Raw genomic sequence first — 20,243 nt, forward strand, 5'->3', positions numbered from 1 at the left:
TTAAAACCATTTGGCTCATAGCTTCTGTTAATTTCAATGTGTTTGTGTTTAGTTTCTGTTTCCATGATCTGTCCATTGCTGAGAGTGGGGTGTTGAAATCCCCCACTATTATTGTGTGAGGTGTAATGTGTGTCTTGAGCTTTAGTAAAGTTTATTTTATGTATGTAGGTGCCCTTTCATATGGAACATAGATTTCAGAATTGAGAGTTCATCTTGGTAGATTTTTCCTTTGATAAGTATGAAGTGTCCTTCCTTATCGTTTTTGGTTACTTTTGGTTGAAAGTTGATTTTATTTGATATTAGAATGGCTACTCTAGCTTGGTTCTTGGGACCATTTGCTTGGAAAATTGTTTTCCATCCTTTTACTCTGAGGTAGTGTCTGTCTTTGTCACTGAAGTGCGTTTCCTGTATGCAGCAAAATTCTGGGTCCTGTTTGTGTATCCAGTCTGATACTCTGCATTTTTTTATTGGAGAATTGAGTCCATTGATGTTAAGAGATATTAAGGAAAAATGATTGTGGCTTCCTGTTATTTTTTTATTAGAGGTAGAATTATCTTTGTATAGTTATCTTCTTTTGGGGGTTTTGGAAGATTACTTCCTTGTTTTTTCAAGGTTGTAGTTTCCTTCCTTGTGTTGGCATTTTCCATCAATTATCCTTTGAAGTGTGGGAAGATATTGTGCAAATTTGGTTTTGTCATAGAATATCTTGGTTTCACCATCTATAGTAATTGAGAGTTTTGCTGGATATAGTAGTCTGGACTGGCATTTGTGTTCTCTTAGGGTCTATATGATATCAGTCCAAGATCTTCTGGCTTTTATAGTCTCTGGTGAGAAATCTGGTGTAATTCTTAAAGGTCTGTCTTTATATGTTCCTTCACCTTTTTCCCTTACTGCTTTTAGTATATTTTCTTTGTTTTGTGCATTTAATGTTTTGATTATTATGTGACAGGAGGTGTTTCTTTTCTGGTCTAGTCTATTTGGCGTCCTGTAGGCTTCTTGTATGTTTATGGGCTTCTCATTCTTTAGGGTAGGGAAGTTTTCTTCTATAATTTTGTTGAAGATATTTATTGGCCCTTTGAGTTGGGAATCTTCACTCTCATCATATCTATTATCCTTAGGTTTGGTCTTCTCATTGTGTCCTGGATTTCCTGGATGTTTTGTGTTAAGAACTTTTTGCATTTTGTGTTTTCTTTGACAGCTGTGACAATATATTCTATGGTATCTTCTGCACCTGAGATTCTCTCTTCTATCTCTTGTATTCTGTTGGTGATACTTGCATCTATGACTCCTGATTTTTTTTCCTAGGTTTCCTATCTCCAGAGTAGTCTCCCTTTGAGATTTCTTTATTGTTTCTATTTTCATTTTTAGATACTGGATGGTTTTGTTTAACTTCTTCATTGTGTTTTTTTGCAGTTTTGTAAAGGATTTTTGTGTTTCCTTTTTAAGGGCTTCTACCTGTTTACCTGTGTTCTCCTGTACTTCTTTAAGGGAGTTACTTATGTCCTTCTTAAAATCCTCTATCATCATCATGAGAAGTGATTTTAATTCTGAATCCTGCTTTTCCTGTGTGATAAGGTGTCCAGGGCTTGCTATGGTGGGAGAACCGGGTTCTGATGATGCCAAGTAACTTTGGTTTCTGTTGCTTATGTTCTTGCACTTGCCTTTTGCCATCTGGTTAACTCTAGTGTTACCTGCACTCACTGTGTCTGACTGGAGTCTCTCTTTCCAGCTATCTTGCTTGTGTCAGAACTCCTCAGAGTCCAGATATCTCTGTGATATTGTGATCCTAAGCTCCTGGGTGGAAGAACTCCTGGGACTCAGGCCGCCTCTGGGATCCTGAAATCCTGCTGCTCTGAGTGCAGTGGTTCCTCTAGGATAGCTCAGGATAGGATGCCTCCAGAAAAGCAGACCAGCTAGGTGTCTGCTGCTCTGAGTGCAGTGGCTCCTCTAGGATGGCTCAGGGTACAGTGTCTCCACAGGAGCAGACCAACTAGATGTCTGCCCCAGACAAAAGGATGGGGATGGGGGCAGAAGGGAAGTGATATTCCGGAGGGGCGGGGTTTGGGTTGTTGATGGGTCCTGAGCACCCCTGGCTCCCAGTTGTAACTCTGGAGCATAGGGAGTGGGAGGATGTTCTTACCCACTGCTCTGAGTGCAGTGACTCCTCTAGGATGGCTCAGGATATGGTGTCTCCACAGGAGCAGATCAGCTAGGTGTCTGCCCCAGCCAAAAGCTCAGCATCTGTTTCTATCAGTTGCTGTATGAAGCCTCTCTGATGGCAGTTGGGTTAGGTACCAGTCTATGAATACAGAAGAATATCATTAAGAACCATGTCACTGAGAATTTTTTTTTTACAAAGAGGACTCAAGGAGGGGATTCGTGAACTTGCCTTGAGGGGGAAATAGAATAGACATTGCAGTCGAATGAGTGGGGGAGCTGATGGTCTGGATGGGGAAAGTGAGGTCAGTAACAGGAAGAATAGGGAAAAATGGGGAGGATACAAGGAGAGAGTACTAGGAAAGGCAACTGGAATCAGGGGGGATCTCTGGGATGAACTAGAAACCCACTGCAATAGAAACTCCCAAGAGTTTATGAGGGTGACCCTAATTAAGACTTCTAACAATGGAAGACTCAAAACCTGAACTGGCCATATCCTATAACCAAGCAAGACTTACAATAGAGGGATTGGGACACCAATCCAGACACAAAACCTACTACCTACAATTTGCCCTGCCTATGAGATATTCTGGGGTAAAAGGTGGCACAGAAAGTGTGGGAGTGACCAACCAATGACTGGTCCCCTTTGAGACCCATACCATGCATGAAATGTAGCCTACCCCTGACACTGTCTGGAGGGTCAGAACCCAGAGGTTGGATAGCCCAGGGATCTAGGATAGAATCAAACACAACTGGCACCAAGAAAGGCAACAAGTACTCTTAACCCCTTAGCCCCCTCTCCAACCCCAGGGAAAACAAACCTAGGTCTTTGCAAGAGTACCAAATAGGCCATCTTCTCAGGTCCTGGAGAAACTGCTTTGTTTCGCCATTGTAGAATGAAAGCAGTCCTAGACAATATGTAAATTATTGGGTCTAGTTGTATTACCACATACTTTATGCAAAACAGGGATTTATTTTATCTTTTATTTTATTTTTGATGTAGTCCACAGAACATGCTGGCATGAAACATCTGTTCTTTCTCAAGCCTTCTGCATCCTAGGATTAAGAGTATATACCACGAAATCTTGCATTTTTGTTGTGTGTGTGTGTGTGTGTGTGTGTGTGTGTGTGTGTATGTATCTGTAGGTGTATGTGTGTGTATGCATGTGTCTGTGTCTGTATGTGTGTTGCTACATATTGAACTTGAACTTTGTCCATGCTATTCAAACACTTTACTACTGAGATATATCTTCAGCCTTTACTTTTTTTAATTTTGAGACAGGGTCTGGCTTAGTTGGCTAAATTGGCCTTCAGTTCACTTTGTAACCCAAGGAGGCCATCTTCCTGCCCTAGACTCTTAAGTAACTGAGATTATAAGCCTGCATCACCAGCCCTAGTTTTACCATTAATTTTTAAGGCACAATTTATTGTTAAAATTGTCCTGCCTACAAAATGTACAAGGATAAAGATGGAGCAGAAACTAAGGGACCAGCCAACCAATGACTGTCTCATCTTGAGACCTAGCCCATGGGAAAGAGTCAACCCCTGGCACTATTAATGATATTCTGCTACGCTTGTATACAGCAGCTTAGAATAGAATAACTGTCTCCTGAGAGGCTTCAGCCAGCAATGGATGGAGGCAGATACAGAGACCCACAGCCAAACTTCAGGCAGAGTCCAGGGAGTCTTGTCGAAGAGTAGGGGATAGAATTGAGCAAGACAGTGGGGTCAAGGAGACCACAAGAAGATCCACAAATCTAACCTGGGACTATGGGGCTCACAGCGCCTGGGTCAGCAACCAGAGAGCATGCAGGAGGTGGACCTAGACCCCCTACACATTTGTAGCAGATGTGCAGCTTAGTCTTCATGTGGTTCCCCTAAAAAGTAGATGAGGGCTGTTTCAGTCTCTGTCCCCTGCCATTGGATCCCATTCCCCAGTATTTGGATTGCCTGGCTGGGTCTCAGTTGTAGAGAATGTGCCTAGGCATGTGGGGACTAGATATCCCAGGGTGGGGTGGTATCCAAGGGGGCTTCTCCTTCTCTTAAGAGAAGGTGTGGGAGTGATGGGGGAAGATTTGTAAGAGTGGGACTGGGAAGAAAGGAGGGAGGGGTTTGTGATCGGGATGTAAAGTGAACAGAATAAAATAAAAGAATTTGCAGCTGGAGAGTTGGCTTAATTTGTAGGTGCAGGAGAACTTCATTTTCAAACATGAGATCTGACTTTAGATCCCAGAATCCACATAAAATAAAAGGCTTGTCATAGTACTATAGTGGTAGAGACAGGCATGAGAGACCCAATCTAAAAGGAATGTCAGAGTGCTAGAACCAGACCCCCCAATGTATTCCTCTAATAATGTACTCTACTTCCTCTAATGAACATATGTTCATACAGTTAATTTCATAACTGATTAATACCTTCTTGGTGAAAGTTACCCTACTATGGTTCAATAATTTTCCTCTATATTTCTTTTTGCCTCATTCTCTTCTTTATGATAATGATATTATCATCTTGGTGGCATTTAGGTTAGCACTGATAAATGTGAGTGGTCTAATCAGACCTCAAAGGTGCTTTCTGTGATGTGTGTACACATGTGTTTATGTGTGTTGATGCAATCGCAAATGTGCACATGTGTGTGTTTGGAGGCCAGAGGACAACCTGGAATTTCATTCTTTAAGTAACATCCACCATTTTAGTTTTGAGATGGCACCCCTCACTGGCTTTTAACTTGTGACAGTTATACAGTAGGCTAACTGTCTAGCAAGACTGAGGGATTTCTCTGCTTCTATCTCTACCACGCTGAGAATACAAGACTGTACTGCCATGCCCAGCTTCTTTTTTTATGGGGGTGGTTCTGGGAGTTATGTTTGTAAGACAAGCAATTTCCTGCGTGAGCTCTTTCCAGTCTCTCAGTTGTGTTTTAAAATTCAAGTTTCTGAGTCACACAATAAGTGTCAGATTTATTAGGGTTGAGGTAGATCGAGTTCCCTGGGGGTGACACAGATTCAACAGAAACGACACTTTTAGTATCACTGGACCAATGTAACCTTTTTCCAGTCTTTAATTTCATTTTTGTTTTATACTTGCCTTTTCTAAGAAGGATACTATTAAGATTCATGTATGTCTCTGGTTGGGCTGCATATGGGATGGATCCCCAGAAAGGCCATTAGAGACTACCCCACCTGGAGAATCCATCCCATCTGCAGACACCAAACCCAGACACTATTGCTGATATCAAGAAGTGCTTGCTGACAGAAGCCTGATATAGTTGTCTCCTCAGAGGCTCTGACAGAGCCTGACAAATACAGATGTGGAATCTTGCAGCCAGCCATCGGACTGAGCACAGGGACCCCAATGGAAGAGTTAGAGGAAGGACTGAAGGAGCTGAAGGGATTTGCTACACCATAGTAAGAACAACAGTATCAATCAACCAGACTCCCCAGAGCTCCCAGGTACTAAACCACCAACCAAAGAGTACACATGGAGGGAACCATGGCTCCAGCTGCATATGTAGCAGAGGATGGCCTTGTCAGGCATCAATGGGAGTAGAGGCCCTTAGTCCTATGAAAGCAGGATAAGGGAATGAGTGGGTGGGTGGGTGTTGGAGTACCTTCATAGAAGCATGGGGGAGGGGAATGGGATGGGGGTTTACAGAAGGGAAACTGGGAAGGAGGATAACATTTGAAATGTAAATAAATAAAATAACCAATACAAATTTAAAAGTAAAATTTAAAAAAATTCATGTGTGTGAGGGTACACAATGGGGGATGGGCTGCACATGTGTGTGTCTGAGTGTGGAATCCAGAGGTCAAGGTCAGATATTATTACACAGAAATATGAGTATGGGTGTTTTGATTACATATCTATCTGTGTAACACATGATTGTCTGGTGCCCAATACTGCCAGAAGAAGGTGATGGGTCCTCTGGAATTGAAGTTACAAACGGTTGTGAGCTGCCTGCTGGTACTAGGAATCAAGCCTGGAGTCTCGGGAAAAGCAACCAGTGTTCTTAACTGCTGAGTCATCTTGCCAACACCAAGATGCTATTTTTTATATAAAATAGTCTCACTGCATTTCTCACTACGTTCGTTTTTTTTTTTTCATGTGTTTGGAGTGGAATCTAGGGCCTTATGCATCCTGAATGGGTACTGTACCTCTGAGCTAAATTCCTAGCCTTTCCAAATGTTGATTATTTTGTCAGTACTGAAAATTGAATCCATAGCTTTGTGAATATGAAGTCAGTGCTCTGCAAACTGAGCTATATTCCTCCTCCTGATTTTATTTGGTAAAAGTATTCATTTTTCAAAACAAATGTTTATATATTTAGGTAATTGATGGTTTCTTCATTTCTAAGTATATAATGTACATATCAACCAATGAGTATAAACCACATAAACAAAAGCTCTTCAAGATATTTAATATCTTTGGCAGGCATGATGGTGCATGCCTTTAATCTGAGCCTTTTGAAGACAGAGGCAGATGGATCTCAGAATTCGAGGGTAGCCTGATCTATATTACTAGTTCCAGGCCAGTCAAGGCTACACAGAGAGACCCTGTCTCAAATACCCACCCCACCAAATTTTATTAATTCTTAATAATGGTAACAGGTCTTGAGACTTAGAGAGTAACTATTCTACTGTTTATTGTCTAAATGTTGCATTGAATATCTGGTTTTTTTTCTTTTTTTGGTAATGAAGCATATTTAGTACCATAGAGATACACAGATAATTCATTATCTATTATTGGCCTGTAACTATATTTTAGGTTTGAGATTTATCTATATTCTACAAAAAAGTTTATGTCAATTAAGAAGAAAAACTTGGAAAGCTTTAAAGTGGCCAGGTGATGTCTTTTAAATTTATTTCAGCTTATAAATAAAGGAGATAATATCTGTCTCACTCAAGATTGTTCCATGTACATTGTAGATAATTAAAACCTGATCTTTGATTTGACTATATTGAAAAGAAAATTGCTTAATTATATTATATCAACTATTAGGACTTCTGAGACTGCTAGTAATATACTTTGAGAATATGGAAGTAAAACTATCCATAATGTCTTAATACATTATAAGTTTAATGAATGGTATGAATAATTAAAACAGAATTTAAACTAATTAAAAATAGATTAAAAGTGTGACTTTCTTGCTAAAATAATGACATACAATACATAAATATCAATGGAAATGCTACAACAAATATATATTATACATATACATGTATGTATAATACATAAAGTATGTAGTGCATATTTTGGTTTTAAAATTGATATTGTGGAGTATGAAAGCAAAATGTAGAGAGAATTGAAAGTGGAACCCCTTTTAATGATAGAAAATTAATGGGATTTGAAATTTAAATCTTAAATATGGTGAACATCCTTTATACTGTTTTTGTTCTCACACCTGGAGATTAAAATATTTCAAAATAAATTGTATGGTATATGTGAAAATAATAAGTGCTATATGGGAAAACAAGTGTGGACAAGGAATAAGTAAGGGGTTGGTTGCAGTAGAGTAGTTAGAGATATCATTGAGAAAGTGCCCTTTGAGCAAATTGGGAGAGGGGAGAAAGAAAGTCACTTACATATCTAAGAGGAAGATGTTCCAGAATCAGAGTAGCAAGTGAGAATCTAGATCCATATACAGTATGTTTGGAGAAGGTGGAGAAGGTGGAGCCTATCTAGACAAAAGGGACGTGAGGACAATACATAAAAATGTATCAGAAACAATTCTCTATTCTGCTGTGAGTGGTGATAGTTGTGCATGCCTGGAATTTCATTGCATGTTTTGATGAGGGATTAGTATCATGAGTATCAATTCAACCCAGACTGAGTGACTAAATACTTGTGCATGCATGCGTGTGTGTGTGTGTGCGTGCGTGTGTGCCTGTGTGTCCATGCATGCAGTTACTTTTTATGTAAATGTAGGCTTGTCAGTGTACATGTGTCGGCTTACACTTGTGGAGTCTATACGTTCTGCATTGTTATCCACCGGAAGACTACCTCTTTTGAGACAGTGCCTCTTGGTGGCCTTCAGCTCACTAGTTTGGCTGGCCAATGGACCTCAGGAAGCTTCTTGCCTTTGCTGTTCCTGTGCTGGCATTACAAATGTATGCCTGGCATTTTTACATTGGTTTTAGTGACTGAACTCACTTCCTGGAGCTTGCAAGGCAAGCATTTTACCAATGGGATCATGACATTCTCAGAGTCCAACTTTTAATTTTTCTAAGTTAAATAAATGGCTGTTTTTTATTAAAGGAAACATAGATTGGAGGAAAATATTGAGAGATGGATTTAGATCTAAGATTTTCATAATTTAATGAAATGACTTGGTGTGGAAAAAGGAAATTTAGAGGAAACAATATTTTACTTTATGTAAGTGTTTCTCTAATTCTGCATGGTAAGTGCTATGAATATTTCAGTTGTTGTTAGTATATAATATATGTATATACAGAGAACTATAAAGAACTATATAGACAGGTTTTAATTTATAAAGCCTAGCTGGCAAGAATGAGTTGCACTAGATATGGTCTAACATTAGAATAGATCTTTGAAACTATGATGGCATAACAAATATAATTTTTTATTCTTTTATATTTTAGACACCAAAATAATCTCTCTGTCTCATCTTGAGATGACCTGGAATAGCAGAAAGAATTTTCCTGCCTTGCTTGTAAGGATCCTGCATAAGTCAAAACTATGATATTATGGGAAGCCTAATAAAAAGATGATTGAGCCATATCAGGTACAAGTAATGCAAAATAATATATGTTCATCTAAGTGTATAGATTATAACATGCACATGTAAGTCTCTATTGGCAAAAATTACTGATTTAAATAATATTCCACAGGCACACTTAAATAATTTTTGAATGCATACAGAGTCATTTTTACTTCAAAGTAATTTTCTTTTTTTCTTTTCTTTTATATTTTTACCCATCCACAAGACCCCTATCCCACAACCTCTCACTCCTCCCTCCCTTCAAAGTAATTTTCAATGTGATTTTTCTCTTAAAAATTCTTTGGAATTTAGCGTATAGCTCAGTGTTAGAAAACTGGCCTAGCATGTACAAGGCCATTGGTTCATTTCAGTTCCCAGCACCACAAAATACATTTCAAAGGAAAAAAAACTATATCTGTATATAAGACAAAGGTAACCATGCTTTTTTTGATCCTGATCTAGCTGGTCTCTTTCACACTTCTTTTCTTTGTCTTTAATCTTTTCTTCTCTGTGCTTTTTTTTTTTTACCAGCATGTAAGCAGGCTCTAGTCTCCAGTTGAACTTTATAAAAAGAAAATACATCCTTGGACCATATTTTGCCTCTCCTCTTTCTTGCCTTTCATTTACTTCTCAATACAATTAGTTGGCCTTTTCTTCAGCTTATAATTCACTAGTAACTTTCTATTTGTCACTCCACTCCCACACTTTTCTGTTAACTTGGCTCTGTGCTATATAGCGCTATGAGATCTGATGTGTGTGTGTGTGTGTGTGTGTATGTGTATAATATATGTATAATATGTATATATATATTCATGCTCTGCTTTTTTTACTTAATATTACAGCATAATTTTCCATGTATCAAGAGTTAGCTTAGGCCGGGCGGTGGTAGTGCACGCCTTTCATCCCAGCACTTGGGAGGCAGAGACAGGCAGATTTCTGAGTTTGAGTCCAGCCTGGTCTACAGAGTGAGTTCCAGGACAACCAGGACTACACAGAGAAACCCTGTCTCGAAAAACAAAACAAAAACAAAAACAAAAACAAAAAAAGAGTTAGCTTAGGTGTTTTATTAAGTTCAGATTGTGAAAGTTGTGTATGCTTATGGAAGCAAATTAAGAAAAAATGTAGGGCATATTAAGAGAATAATATTATCCAAGATTTTAGCACTCAGATTATCTACTGTTAATATGGAAATATTATCCCCTCTCTGGTTACTGTGTAAGTCATACGTAAAATTTTATATTTAAATCCCATATATGCATATGTATCATTATTACACAAATATGAGTGTGTGTGTGTGTGTGTGTGTGTGTCTGTGTCTGTGTTATGTTGGATGCCATTAAGTATGTCATATAGCTTCTTATTCATATAAACCGGTTTCAAATATCAGCTGTATCATGTCTTTATGACATTACCTATTTGTTTTCTTAAAGCCTCAATTTTCTTCTTTTCTTTTTCTTTTCTTTTTTTTTTTTTTTTTTTTTGGTTTTTCGAGACAGGGTTTGTCTGTGTAGCTCTGGCTGTCCTGGAACTCACTCTGTAGACCAGGCTGGCCTCGAACTCAGAAATCCACCTGCCTCTGCCTCCCAAGTGCTGGGTTTAAAGGCATGCGCCGCCACTGCCCAGCCAAGTCTTAATTTTCTAATCAGCAAAATGAAAGTGCTGATTATAAATATGTTACAGAGCTGACATGAGGGTACAGTTTCTTAATATGGATAGTTTAACTGTGTTTCAGGTACATACCAAATCCTCCATTTTAGCTATTGTTAGGAATAGTGTCTGATTCAGCTATTCACCATACTCAGTGCCTAACATAGCATCTGGAGGGTAATATGGATTTGATATATGTTTGATGATTGAAGGAATGAATTAACAAAATCTATTGTCATTGATAAGAAAGAGGATCTTAGACTATAACATCATTTAAAAAGAAGTTAGAAGAGCTAGAGAAAACTTGGGATACTGTTCTTTAGATATAACCAGTGTTGTTAATTTTTATATTTTAAAACAGAGAACATACTTTTTGTTTCAAAATACTTATTTAATTATCCTCATAATAACATTGACATTAGTATTTCTTTCTGCCAAATAGTATAACAGAAATAATTCCTACACCATGTATAACAAATTCTGAGAGGCCAGTATAAGTAAAGTTAATGTTATCAGAGCATTGATGGGATTATGTTCAATCAATGTCTATCTAAAATGCTCTAGGATCAGTGAATAATACCAAGGTCCTTCAACCTTGCAAATGATGAAGAATGCTATGAAGACCTTCAAACTATGATGCTTACCTAATTTTTCTGATGACTGCATTGTGTGGTTGCTCTGTATGGTATTGAGTTAAGCATTATGGGAAAAGTAAACATAGCTAAGATTTTCTCTGTGCCTTTGAAGAATCACACAGTAAGTTAGTTCTATCTCTCCGACTTCCAGTATCTTATAGCAGTCTCTCTTTTAGTTTAGCAATCTTAACAGAGTTAACAACCGAGTCATTACTAATAAAAATAAAATTTAAGTGTCATTTTTCTGTCACTATGAAATTTCACAGATAATACCATATAGATAAAAATAGCAAATATGTATATGCTTTTACTCTCTTTCTCTAGACCTATTTGGAGGTTGCTGACAATTCAGGCATGGTGTCAGTTATTATGTGGAATGCTTTGTGTCCAGAGTGGTATAAAAGTTTGAGAGTGGGCTTGATTCTTCTGCTTCAAGATTATTCTGTGAAGAAGAGCTATCCATTAAGAATCCAGCCTGACCCTGTGGATCCACAGATGAAACTAATTTCTACAATGGGTTAAGTATCTAGTTAATTGTTCTCTCATTGCTGTCTTGCTTTGTAAACTGTCATATCAGGCAAAAGTCTGGAAAAGTTACTGAAGCTGTTAGAAACTGGAAAACCTAAATTCATTTAGAAAAATTTTAAGCAGTTAGTTACTAAATTAATAAGCAGGTTAACTTATTAGTGCATTCATTAAGAATGATTATCTGAGACATTTATTGTTGTCCAAAGAATGAGCTCTGTTTGGGATATACTTAGATTTGTTTTTGTTCAGATTTGGTGTGTAATATTAAGTTAATCACTTGAGTATACTTTATAGTTACTATTAAGTACTATACCAAAATGATTTTTATTAAATTAAAAATATTTTATTGTGTATGTGTGTATGATGTGTATTGTGAGCCTGTGTCCTCTTCCCCCACCTCCTTTTCCCTGTCTCGTTCCTTCTCCCCTACCCATCTCTCTCTCTGCCTCTCTCTGTCTCTCTGTCTCTCTCTGTCTCTCTGTCTCTGTCTCTCTCTCTCTGTGTGTGTGTGTGTGTGTGTGTGTGTGTGTGTGTGTGTGTGTGTGTGTGCATGCTTGTAGAGTTCAGAGGACAACTTTGGGAGTCTGTTCTTTCAATCCACCTTGTGATCTGAGGATCAAACTCAAATGATCAGGTTTATATGTCAAATGCTTTTAATCTATTGAACCACCTTGCTGGTCCTTGTTAACTTTATCATTTTATACATTCAGCTTTTTACATAATTGACAATATTATAAGTCAGGACAGTATGAATGATATTATGGAACAATAATATAAAGTAGAAGATGTTATAAAATATTACACAATGTACCAATCTATAAACATAACCACACAGTCTTCATCTTTATAGCTACAGATGAGTATGTAAGAAGAATAAGCTTTTCAAGTGAATGATAAACATTGAGGCAGTATTTAACCTGGGGAGGCATGGAAAAGACAAATAGATTAGGATAAAGTTTATAATCCTTAAAGTATATTTTTATAACTCTACTACTTGAAGCAAAACTGAAGGAAGGAGAAAAGAGCATGTATTATTTCCACATATGAGGTTAAGTTGCATTTTGAAATAATTTTAAAACTCATAGTTGAATGAATGTTATAAAGAACTCCCATATTACTTTATCTCACTAGTTATTAGTTTTTATTTTTGCTATTTAACTCTTTCTCAAGTGCACGTGCACAGTCATCATACATCACTGCATAGTTTTGTATCCTTAACCTTTCAGTAATAATATGTATTTCTAAAGATCAAGCATATTCTAGCCATCTGTGCTAGTGTACCCTTGTAATTCTGTCTCTTGGCAGGGTAAGGCAGGAAAACAAATCAAAGGCCAGCCTTGATCTGTCATAAGACTTTGTTGAAAGAAAAAGAAAGAAAGAAAGAAAGAAAGAAAGGAAGGAAGGAAGGAAGGAAGGAAGGAAGGAAGGAAGAGAGGAAGGAAGGAAGGATGGAAGGAAAGAAGGAAGGAAGGAAAGAAGGAAGGAGAAGGGAAGGGAAAAGAAAAGAAAAAAGTCCCATTTCACAATCACAGTTCAATTATAAAAATCAGGAAACTTAAATTCAACACCTTATTATTAAGAAACCTTTTGTTAATATTCAAATGTTGCCCATTGATGTAATCTTGAACTTTTGTTATTGTTTAAGCTAGTTCTAAAACCCAAGCACTCATGGAAATTACTGTGTAGGGTGTCATGGCATGAAATTTACTGCAATTCTCCTGCCTCGCTTTCCAAAATTGCTGGGATTACATGTGTGTGCCACCATTCTCAGCACAGATTTTTTTCTAATTATTATTATAATCAAAGTTTTGATAACCAATATCTTCAGATGTTTAAGAGATTGTCAGTAAACTTTAACAGTTGTTAGATATGCATGTATTTTTTAGATTTAATTTTTTTCAGAATTTTGTACAAACTTAAGCAAGATTTTAAGTTTTATCATTGACTCATAATAATGTTTTCTGACTTGTATTTCTTGTGTATTAATTCTTAATTCTTCAACTAATTTGTTAAGTTTATTCGCATAAAGATGGTAATTGCTTTTTTAAATATGAGTCTATTGGGGAAGCCCTATGATTTCCTTATTAAATTCTTAACTATTTTGCTGAGATTGTTTAACTCTTGCTAGGAAGAAATTATTACCTCAATAGTTTGCACATTTAGTTCTTTATCTCATTAAATATTCATCATGGAACAGATGAAAAATAAGTCAGTAGATACTTTGAGGATTACTTGTAGAAATAAAAAAAAAGTTTGCCAGAAGAAGCTGATATTAATTGACAACATACACTATCACCCATAGGAAGTTATAAATTATTTTCCATAAGCTAACATATCCAAGGGACAAAATTACTTTAGTGGGGTTAGGGAACTTCCTAGTCATAGAAGATATGGTAAAAAAAAATCACTTTATATATGACAACAGTAAATTACCAAATTCTCTTGATACCTGGTCCAGTATTCCTTGAACTAAATTGCAATTTTTATGGATGAGTTAATTTAATATTTAATTTATTTTTGAGAATTTCACACTTGATTTATCTCACTCCCTCTCTTTCCTCCAATTCCTCCTGTATCCTCCGCTCAAATTCATGACCCTTATTCAGTTATTATTGTTACATACATGTATAGATACATATATGTAATAATAGGTACATATATGTATATATATTTAGCAATTATAGAATTTTGTTTCGTGCTTCCTTATGGATATGTGTTTAGTTCTAACTAGTTGGGATGGGATAATCTATCAGAGAACTCTCCCTTGGAGAGAACTTATTCTCCCAGACTCTGCACTCATTTATTGACTTTAACTAATTAGGGTGGGGTTTTATGAAATTCACCCCATCTATGTTGGCATGCCAACTAGTACTGTCAAGCAGGTCTTGTTTAGGCAACCGTATTGTTGAGATCTCACATCTGCAGTGTCTCTGTCATTTCTAGAGCATATTATTGAGCAGCAGGCTTTCTGGTTCTCTTGTTCCTATGTCTGTCCCCTCTTCCTTAACAGTCCCTGAGCCTTAGCTTCATGAGTTGTGTTGTGGATATGATCTACTGGAGCTGAGCACCCATGTTACTTATTATTTTGAACAGTTGTGGATATCTGTAATAGTCTATCTGCTCCTAAAAGAAGGGTAAATGCTACGAGCATCTTTAAGTATGAGGATAAGTTTTTAGAATGCAGTTAGAAATTATACTGGATGTTCCAGGCCAAAAATTCAAATGGAAGCTTTCTGTGTCTGGCACTATTCTGATTTTGTTTATTCTTTTAGTATGGTGGTGGTGGTGGTGGTGTGTGTGTGTGTGTGTGTGTGCGTGCACACACACACATCTGTATATCTGTCTATGCGTCTGTGTGTTGATAGCTATTGAGGAAAGCATTATCACCCCAGGTGGCTCCTGTGTTTTGTGTGTGTGTGTGTGTGTGTGTGTGTGCGCGCGCGCGCATGTGTGTGTGTACATTACTATAGTATGCATCTTTTAAGTAAGCTTGTTAAATTGTATAACCTATGAATTTTTTCAGCATCTTTAGTGTTGTTCTCGCCTTCCTCCCTCACCCTTAGTATTACCCTCCCTCTCTCCTCTAGATTAGCAGTTTAAGTCCCTTCCCTCTTTTCCCATTTCTCCTTCTTCACAGTACCCTATCTCTAGAGCTTTTTTTCATCCATGCCCCGACCACATTCCAGTCTTACCTTTCTGACTTCTCTGTTAACTTCTGTTTACACACTCAAATCTAAAGACTCAGAGCTATGATCCACAAATAAGAGATCATGAGCAGTTGAAAATATACTGAACATGTCCTACAGTATCAAGCAGGGCTCATAAAGGCTCACAGAGACTGAAGCTGCAGCCAGGGAGCCTGAATGAGTTGGCACCAGGTCCACTGCACATATATTATGGTTGTTACCTTGCTGTTTTTGTGGTGCTCCTAACACTTGGTGAATGTGGGGGTGTCTCTCTTTTGGCCTACTCTTGGGACCCTTTTCCTCCTACTGGGCTGCTTCATCTAGCGTTGATATGAGGATGTGTGCCTAGTCTTATTGTAACTTGCTATACTGTGTTCAGTTAATATCCCTGGGAGGCCTGCTCTTTTCTGAAGGAAAATGGAGGAAGAAGAGGAGTGGATCTTGGCGAGGTGGGGGTGAACAAGGAGGAATAGAGGAAGGGGAAACTGTGGTTGGGATGTATTAAGTGAAAGAAGAATAAATAAAATAAATAAAAATTTAAAAATTAATTATGAATTAAAAATATACTGAGTAAACTAGACCTAAGTCTTAATTTAGATTATACTTCTTACATGTTTGTGGATACCTCTGTATGTCTGTCTGATTCTAGTAGTTGCTTCTGAGCCTTAAAATCACATGAAGACTAGGACAGTATACAGCCTATAGTCAAATAATCAGCCACTATAAAATTAGAATACAACTATAAGCCCATATTTTATGATGGAAAACTGTTTTTGAAAATGTAAAGGTATTTGTGTCTTCAAATATGTAAATGCAAATACATAATTATTTTAAAGTGACAGTGAACCTGGGTGACAATGTATTTAAAATATTCTCTTTAGTCTTTAAAAAGAGCTTTCCTTCTTATTAATGTAGTCGATGTCTCTATTTCCCATATAATTTTGATTACTAGTAGACTTTTTATTTTTCTTTTTTCCTTTTTTTAATTTTATTTTTATTAGTAACTTTTTAAAAAAGTGTTAATCAAAGGCTTTATAAGTTTGGTAATGCTCAATAACAAGATGCCCATACAATCAGAAGTGTAACCCAATACCCAACCTAGCTATACCAACTATCTTTGACTGGTGGAGACATGCAAACATCTGCCTCCATGTTCCTCTCCCCCTTCTCTCTCATCTCCTAGCTCCTCCTCTCCTAGCTCCTCCTCCTCTCCTTACTCCTCTTCTTCCTCTCCTTACTCCTCCCACCATAGCACCTCCTACATATCATCCTTCCTGTTAAGATAAAACTTTTCTCTCAAAATACAATTAGAACAAAACTATACCAATTAATATCAGTAAGGTACAAGATAGACATAATACCCAGTCCATTATTTTGTTGACTAACCAGAACCTCTGTCATCTCTCCTAACTAAAAGAGTTAGATCTGAACCTGGCTTTTTCTTGGTTTAGAATGAATGTCAGCTGAAACTCATCCTCTCAAATCTTTTCTCTCAAAGTGAATAGCTGGGATTGGCTATGAGACTATAAGTCTTCAATCCCATCAGAAATCCAGAATGACTGAATTAACTGAAATTATGGGAAGCACAAAGCATAGCTTCTAAAACTTAGCCAATTTATAGAGACCACTGAACACCTGGACAGTCCCTATATACTACAAAATGTTGGAGCATCCGATCTTCAGCCTTCTGGCCCAGCATCATCTGACAGACCTAGTGATTAAGGGCTGATTACTCTGTCTTGGCAGATATAATCAGTTGACTATTCTGCAAGCGTGTCCTCTTCAGGACAGTAATTTGTCTGTAGAAGAAAAGAGGCAATTCTTGCCTAGTGGCTGTCTCACCACAACTGGAGTAACTCCAAAGATGCTCAATTTCTTCTTAGAATCCACCTCAGGAAGCTGTCAGGAGCAGACAGGTCTCTAATCAAAATGAACCTTAATAAAGAAATGTTTTTAATGTCAATTCTGTGGACTTCTGATGTTTTGAAAACCAGCTATCTATGTAAGGCAATCTGGACTGTTGTCTGTTAACTCCTCTCAGCTATTTCTAATTAAAATATAGAAAACACCCTAACAATAAACTCAGAGCCATGAATTTGCTATAGGCCCTTAACTCACAGGCTAACCGTCTCTAATAAGTTAAAAAAGTTAAAGAAGGACTGGGTCTAAGCCCTGTATTCCTAAATGTGTTATATAGGCACAATGCCTATGAGAGTAACAATATTAATCTCACTTTTATATTAATAAGAAACTCGTACCAATGAAAACCTTAAATTTGAAATCAAAGTAAATTTTGTACCATTTAAGAAACTATAACTTCAGCTTAATAACATACTCCATGCTCCATATTCCATATTCTATATCTATATTCTATATTCCATATTCCACATTCCATACTCCAGACTCCAGACTCTATATTCTACATTTTATATTCTATGTTCTATGTTCTATATTCCATATTCTATTCTATATTCTATATTCTATATTCCATATTCCATATTCCATACTCCATACTCCATACTCCATATTCCATATTCCATATTCTAAATTCCATACTCCATACTCTATATTTTATATTGTATATTCCATACTCCATACTCCATATTCTATATTCTAATTTTTAATTCTATCCTATATTCTATATTCTACATTCTACATTCTATGTTCTATGTTCTATATTCCATATTCTTTATTCCATATTCCATATTTCATACTCCATACTCCATATTCTATATTCTAATTTTTAATTCTATCCTATATTCTATGTTCTATGTTCTATGTTCCATGTTCCATGTTCCATGTTCCATATTCCATATCCCATATTCTATATTCCATATTCTACTCTCCATTCTTCATACTCCATACTCCATATTCCATATTATATATTCTATATGCTATATTTTATATGCTATATGCTACATGCTGTATTCTAATTCTACTGTATATTCTAATTCTATATTCTATTCTATATTCCATATTCCATATTCCATATTCCATATTCCATACTCCATACTAAGGCCATATTCCCTACTGATAATATATGGCTTTATATATGGCCATTCTCTTTTTTGCTAACTAATATTCATTACATAGCCAAATAATAAATTATTTTGAGTCTAAATTGGATTTGACGGCCCACATCTTTAATCCTAGCAGTTGGGAGGCAGAGACAAGAACATCTCTGTGAGTTTGAGGCCAGCCTGATGTACATAGTGAGTTTCAGAGCAGTCAGTAAGACACAGCTGAGATGCTGTCTCAAACAAAAATTAAGAAAAAAGAGTTCAGCTGATTGTATTGCTTTGTAATTTATGGGAAATAAATTATTAAAGTAATATACATTTTTTTTTTTTAGAAATCTGCCTGAATCTTCGAGATCCTCCAACTAACATAGTTATCATTCCAGAAAAGCAGTTGAAATCAGAATGGAAATTGCCAAAACTAATTAACCAATTTGTCACAAGGTAAAATAGTTCCTTCTAATATCTCTTAAGTAGTAATCTTTAAATGTTAGTAAACCAAAAAATAATGGATATAACTTATTCAAAATCTACCCCAGATTAAGCTGTATCAATTATTCAGACAGGTATTTTCATAGTTATTCCTGAAGAATGTCTTGTCACTGTTTAAAGATACAACATCTATTGAACATTTTTTTTCAGATCAGAACTAGACGATATGCCAGAAAATAGCATCTGTGATGTAATTGGTGTGTTATCCTTTGTGGGGAGGGTGCAACGGTCAAAAAAGAGAGGTAAGCTCTTAAATTTGAAAGTGTAGGGGAATGCCAGGGTGGGAAGGCAGGAGTGAGTGGGTAGGTGGGGGAACATCCTCATAGAGGCAGGAGGAGGGGGAAGGGGTGGGAGATTGCGGAAGGGGGACTGGGAAAGGGGATGACATTTGAAATGCAAATAAAGAAAATATCCAATAAAATCAAAAAAATCAAAAAAATAAAAAATAAAACCTAAACAAACGAAAGTGTGTTTAAATATGAGTAGCATTGTGTTCAATACTCATACAATGGCCTTCATGTATCTCCCTGCTCTATCCACATAGAGAATGGTGAAGACTTTTGGTCATACCGCTGGATTCACATCACTGACGGAACTTCAGAGCAACCATTCATAGTGCAGCTGTTTTCCACATCACAGCCAGAAGTCTTTGAAAATATTTACCCAAGTACTCCATACTTTGCTCTTTTTTATTTTTCGAAGCAGCATTGGGAACTTGAAGATAGTAAGATGGGGGGCTGGAGTGATAGCTCAGTGGTGGAGATCATTTGCTGCTCTTGTAGAGGACCCAGGTTTGGTCCTCAGCACCCCCATGGTGTCTCCCAATCATCTATAGCTTCAGTTCCAGGCTATTGGATGCTGTCTTCTGACTCCTGTGGGCATTAGGCATGCACATGGTACATTATAAATACATTCAGGCAAACACTCGTATACCTAAAAGAAAATATATGTGGGTTTTTAAAGGGAGAGTGATCTGACTTAAATAAGTGGCATGACAATGAGTTAGGAGCACAAATGATCTAAAAACATTTCAAACCCTTTCCATGTTGCTATATTTAAGTCTATGTTAATCACTTTCTTGTCTATTCAGGCATTATCTTAAGATTTAAGTCACAGAGCATTATTTCTGTAACACCTTCTACTGGTCCTCTTATGTTTCTCAAATAGTGTTCTTCCTACTTTCTTGTCTCTTTTAACATCTAGGTTCTATCAGTGACAGAAAAACCAATTAATGCCTTTCTGAGTCTGGTTTATTTCACGTAACATGGCAACCTCTAATTATATCTATCCATTTTCCTGAAAATAACATTATTTCATTCTTTATGACTGGTTAAATTATATGGACACACACATATTCTTCCATTT

The 20,243-nt window shown here is 36.9% G+C and overlaps 1 protein-coding gene across 1 annotated transcript in view; it reads left to right on the forward strand.

Annotated features, from left to right (window-relative positions):
* Radx (RPA1 related single stranded DNA binding protein, X-linked) overlaps window positions 1–20,243 on the forward strand; it is a 73,420-nt gene that overhangs the window by 6,584 nt on the left and 46,593 nt on the right. Inside the window, 5 exon segments of the mRNA XM_028767504.1 lie at window positions 8,755–8,897; window positions 11,480–11,672; window positions 18,722–18,830; window positions 19,029–19,120; window positions 19,423–19,545. Coding sequence (XP_028623337.1) covers window positions 8,755–8,897; window positions 11,480–11,672; window positions 18,722–18,830; window positions 19,029–19,120; window positions 19,423–19,545 — 660 coding nt within the window.

The sequence above is a fragment of the Grammomys surdaster genome, unplaced genomic scaffold, assembly GCF_004785775.1.
Source record: "Grammomys surdaster isolate TR1022 unplaced genomic scaffold, NIH_TR_1.0 173, whole genome shotgun sequence".
Classification (NCBI taxonomy): domain Eukaryota; kingdom Metazoa; phylum Chordata; class Mammalia; order Rodentia; family Muridae; genus Grammomys; species Grammomys surdaster.